Here is a 6084-nt window from a genome sequence, read left to right as displayed (position 1 = left end):
CAGCAGCAGCTTAACTAGGTCTTTCCTTGCAGCACTGGTCCACAAGACTGGACAATAACCAAGATTAGACAAAAATAGACCCTGGAGAACTTGCTTTTTGGAGTGTGGTGTCAAAAAAGCAGAGCATCTCTTTAATATGGCTGGACTTTGAAGTTGGGATTAGTCTGTAAACAGCCTCACCTCTGACTTGCCCCGACTGAAGCAGGCTCCCTTAGTGAACTCATCACAGTGCCATTCTGCCTCCTGTAAACACAAAAACACAATACACTGGGGTAAAAATTAAATAGAAACAGACACTGAAACAGCATGGAACACTGAAACAGCATGGAACACTGAAACAGCGTGGAACACTGAAACAGAGTGGAACAATGAAACAGCATGGAACACTGAAACAGCATGGAACACTGAAACAGCATGGAACAATGAAACAGCATGGAACACTGAAACAGCATGGAACACTGAAACAGCATGGAACACTGAAACAGCATTGAACAGTGAAACAGCATGGAACACTGAAACAGCATGGAACACTGAAACAGCATTGAACAGTGAAACAGCATGGAACACTGAAACAGCATGGAACACTGAAACAGCATGGAACACTGAAACAGCATGGAACACTGAAACAGCATGGAACACTGAAACAGCATGGAACAGTGAAACAGCATGGAACACTGAAACAGCATGGAACACTGAAACAGCATGGAACACTGAAACAGCATGGAACACTGAAACAGCATGGAACACTGAAACAGCATGGAACACTGAAACAGCATGGAACACTGAAACAGCATTGAACAGTGAAACAGCATGGAACACTGAAACAGCATGGAACACTGAAACAGCATTGAACAGTGAAACAGCATGGAACACTGAAACAGCATGGAACACTGAAACAGCATGGAACACTGAAACAGCATGGAACACTGAAACAGCATGGAACACTGAAACAGCATTGTGAAACAGTGAAACAGCATGGAACACTGAAACAGCATGGAACACTGAAACAGCATGGAACACTGAAACAGCATGGAACACTGAAACAGCATGGAACACTGAAACAGCATGGAACACTGAAACAGCATGGAACACTGAAACAGCATGGAACAATAAAACAGCATGGAACACTGAAACAGCATGGAACAATGAAACAGCATGGAACACTGAAACAGCATGGAACACTGAAACAGCATGGAACAATGAAACAGCATGGAACACTGAAACAGCATGGAACACTGAAACAGCATGGAACACTGAAACAGCATGGAACACTGAAACAGCATTGAACAGTGAAACAGCATGGAACACTGAAACAGCATGGAACACTGAAACAGCATGGAACACTGAAACAGCATGGAACAATGAAACAGCATGGAACACTGAAACAGCATGGAACACTGAAACAGCATGGAACAATGAAACAGCATGGAACACTGAAACAGCATGGAACACTGAAACAGCATGGAACAATGAAACAGCATGGAACACTGAAACAGCATGGAACAATGAAACAGCATGGAACACTGAAACAGCATGGAACACTGAAACAGCATGGAACACTGAAACAGCATGGAACACTGAAACAGCATGGAACACTGAAAAACAGAACATGAAACAGCATGGAACAGCATGGAACACTGAAACAGCATGGAACACTGAAACAGCATGGAACACTGAAACAGCATGGAACACTGAAACAGCATGGAACAATGAAACAGCATGGAACACTGAAACAGCATGGAACACTGAAACAGCATGGAACAATGAAACAGCATGGAACACTGAAACAGCATGGAACACTGAAACAGCATGGAACACTGAAACAGCATGGAACACTGAAACAGCATGGAACACTGAAACAGCATGGAACACTGAAACAGCATGGAACACTGAAACAGCATGGAACACTGAAACAGCATGGAACACTGAAACAGCATGGAACACTGAAACAGCATGGAACACTGAAACAGCATGGAACACTGAAACAGCATGGAACACTGAAACAGCATGGAACACTGAAACAGCATGGAACAATGAAACAGCATGGAACACTGAAACAGCATGGAAACAGCATGGAACACTGAAACAGCATGGAACAATGAAACAGCATGGAACACTGAAACAGCATGGAACACTGAAACAGCATGGAACACTGAAACAGCATGAACAGTGAAACAGCATGGAACACTGAAACAGCATGGAACACTGAAACAGCATGGAACACTGAAACAGCATGGAACACTGAAACAGCATGGAACACTGAAACAGCATGGAACACTGAAACAGCATGGAACACTGAAACAGCATGGAACACTGAAACAGCATGGAACACTGAAACAGCATGGAACAATGAAACAGCATGGAACACTGGAACACTGAAACAGCATGGAACAATGAAACAGCATGGAACACTGAAACAGCATGGAACACTGAAACAGCATGGAACACTGAAACAGCATGGAAAACACTGAAAAACAGAACATTGAACAGTGAAACAGCATGGAACACTGAAACAGCATGGAACACTGAAACAGCATGGAACAATGAAACAGCATGGAACACTGAAACAGCATGGAACACTGAAACAGCATGGAACACTGAAACAGCATTGAACAGTGAAACAGCATGGAACACTGAAACAGCATGGAACACTGAAACAGCATGGAACAATAAAACAGCATGGAACACTGAAACAGCATGGAACACTGAAACAGCATGGAACAATGAAACAGCATGGAACACTGAAACAGCATGGAACACTGAAACAGCATGGAACACTGAAACAGCATGGAACAATGAAACAGCATGGAACAATGAAACAGCATGGAACACTGAAACAGCATGGAACAATGAAACAGCATGGAACACTGAAACAGCATGGAACACTGAAACAGCATGGAACACTGAAACAGCATGGAACACTGAAACAGCATGGAACACTGAAACAGCATGGAACACTGAAACAGCATGGAACAATGAAACAGCATGGAACACTGAAACAGCATGGAACAATGAAACAGCATGGAACACTGAAACAGCATGGAACACTGAAACAGCATGGAACACTGAAACAGCATGGAACACTGAAACAGCATTGAACAGTGAAACAGCATGGAACACTGAAACAGCATGGAACACTGAAACAGCATGGAACAATGAAACAGCATGGAACACTGAAACAGCATGGAACACTGAAACAGCATGGAACACTGAAACAGCATTGAACAGTGAAACAGCATGGAACACTGAAACAGCATGGAACACTGAAACAGCATGGAACAATAAAACAGCATGGAACACTGAAACAGCATGGAAACAGCATGGAAATGAAACAGCATGGAACACTGAAACAGCATGGAACACTGAAACAGCATGGAACACTGAAACAGCATGGAACACTGAAACAGCATGGAACACTGAAACAGCATTGAACAGCATGAACACTGAAACAGCATGGAACACTGAAACAGCATGGAACACTGAAACAGCATGGAACACTGAAACAGCATGGAACAATGAAACAGCATGGAACACTGAAACAGCATGGAACACTGAAACAGCATGGAACATGGAACACTGAAACAGCATGGAACACTGAAACAGCATGGAACACTGAAACAGCATGGAACAATGAAACAGCATGGAACACTGAAACAGCATGGAACAATGAAACAGCATGGAACACTGAAACAGCATGGAACACTGAAACAGCATGGAACACTGAAACAGCATGGAACACTGAAACAGCATGGAACACTGAAACAGCATTGAACAGTGAAACAGCATGGAACACTGAAACAGCATGGAACACTGAAACAGCATGGAACAATGAAACAGCATGGAACACTGAAACAGCATGGAACACTGAAACAGCATGGAACACTGAAACAGCATTGAACAGTGAAACAGCATGGAACACTGAAACAGCATGGAACACTGAAACAGCATGGAACAATAAAACAGCATGGAACACTGAAACAGCATGGAACACTGAAACAGCATGGAACAATGAAACAGCATGGAACACTGAAACAGCATGGAACACTGAAACAGCATGGAACACTGAAACAGCATGGAACAATGAAACAGCATGGAACAATGAAACAGCATGGAACACTGAAACAGCATGGAACAATGAAACAGCATGGAACACAGAAACTGCATGGAACACTGAAACAGCATGGAACACTGAAACAGCATGGAACACTGAAACAGTATGGAACACTGAAACAGTGTGGAACACTGAAACAGCATGGAACACTGAAACAGCGTGGAACACTGAAACAGCATAGAACACTGAAACAGCATGGAACACTGAAACAGCATGGAACACTGAAACAGCATGGAACACTGAAACAGCATGGAACAATGAAACAGCATGGAACACTGAAACAGCATGGAACACTGAAACAACGGAAAACACACTAAAAAGGAGTTAAAGAGCAAAAGAAACAATGAATTGTTAATAAACAACACCATAAACCCACAATAAACCAGCTTTCAACAGCATTGCAAACACTCAATAAAATGACACTGGCAGCATACAAGTGTTTAACATTGAAAGACGATAACATTCTGCAAGAGCCATTATTTGCTTCGAAATTGTTTTAATTATGCAAATACTATTTACTCCTGAGAGGCCTTGGGTTTGCTTGTTACAGTATTGACCACTACACCTCGGCCAGTTCATTTCTATGGCTGACGTGACCCACATGAACACACAGCGAAGAAGACCTATGACTCACTGGTCTGGACAGAAGGCCATTTGTAAATAAAATATTTCATTAGAAATTGAGCTCATTGATTGGTTCTCTCAAAAAAAAAATTGCTGGGGGGCTGTTTAGACTTGAAAACTTATGACATTGTTGTCATTCAGCAGACACTCTTATCCAGAGCTACTTACAGTAGTGAGCATATACATTTACATACCGGTCCCCCACGGGAATCAAACCAACAACCCTGGTGTTGGAAACACCATGCCCTGCCAACTGAGCTACACAGGACTTGTGGAAAACTGAACAGATGTAATGGAAGGGGACAGTGCTCGGGCTGGTGTGTGGCTGTGGGTGTTTGAATAAGAAAGACAGAGAGAGCCAACTACTAAATGCAACCCCCCCCGCTTCATTGTCGACTCATCTTGCCAGCAACATCAAAACAGCCTTTCAATGGGACTTGGAGTTAGGTGACAATCATCAACCCACAGAGAGGCTAAATTAATCTGGCCTTGGAGCGAGAGGATACAACCTACACACTTCTACACAGACAAATTGGAAGGAAAGGCAGCCAAAGAGATGTTGGCTTCGGGGATGACAAGTGAAATATACCTGCTGGAGCACATGCTACGGGTGGGTGTTGCTATGGTGACCAGTGAGATAAGGCGGGGCTTTACCTAGAAAAGACTTATAGATGACCTGGAGCCAGTGGATTTGGCGGATATGTAGCGATGGCCAGCCAATGAGAGCATACAGGTCGCAGTGGTGGGTAGTATATGGGACTTTGTTGACAAAACGAATGGCACTGTGATAGACTACATTCAATTTGCTGATTAGAGTGCTGGAGGCTATTTTGAAAAGTGACATCGCAGTTGGAGGCCACGGAAGGGAGTTGTATGGCATTGAAGCTTTTTTGGAGATTTGTTAACACAGAGTCCAAAGAAGGGCCAGATGTATACAGAATAGTGTCGTCTGCGTAGAGGTGAATCAGAGAATCACCAGCAGCAAGAGTGACATCATTGATATATACAGACAAAAGAGTCGGCCTGAGATTTGAACCCTGTGGCACCCCCATAGTGACTACAAACTATCGGATACTTACCCTTTTAATTGCTGGGAGTTTATAAATGGAGCAACTTTCTTTATTTTAATAGTTTATAGTTTATTCGCCGATAGTCAGCACCTCCACACAAACTATTAACGGGGAGGGGGGGGCAGCCAGAGGTCCGGACAAGAGGCCCTCCGATTTGACACACTGAACTCTATCTGAGAAGTAGTTGGTGAACCAGGTGAGGCAGTCACTAGAGAAACCAAGGCTACTGAGTCTGCCGATAAGAATATGGTGATTGACAGAGTCGAAAGCATTGGCCAG

At 43.3% G+C, this 6084-nt stretch overlaps 1 protein-coding gene across 3 annotated transcripts in view; it reads right to left on the bottom strand.

Moving 5' to 3' along the window:
* The window catches only part of LOC135517137 (semaphorin-5A-like), a 372787-nt gene that overhangs the window by 248907 nt on the left and 117796 nt on the right, over nucleotides 1-6084 (bottom strand). For all 3 annotated transcript variants that reach the window (XR_010451994.1, XM_064941174.1, XM_064941175.1), the window contains exon 5: nucleotides 181-243. Coding sequence is in view for 2 of the 3 variants with exons in the window: in XM_064941174.1 (XP_064797246.1) it covers nucleotides 181-243 (63 nt within the window). In the remaining variant the exon portion in view is untranslated. The remainder of the gene's footprint in view (nucleotides 1-180; nucleotides 244-6084) is intronic.

The sequence above is a fragment of the Oncorhynchus masou genome, chromosome 28, assembly GCF_036934945.1.
Source record: "Oncorhynchus masou masou isolate Uvic2021 chromosome 28, UVic_Omas_1.1, whole genome shotgun sequence".
NCBI classification, from domain to species: Eukaryota; Metazoa; Chordata; class Actinopteri; order Salmoniformes; family Salmonidae; genus Oncorhynchus; species Oncorhynchus masou.
The sequence above is the reverse complement of the archived record's forward strand: the minus strand, read 5'-3'. Positions and strand labels throughout refer to the sequence as shown.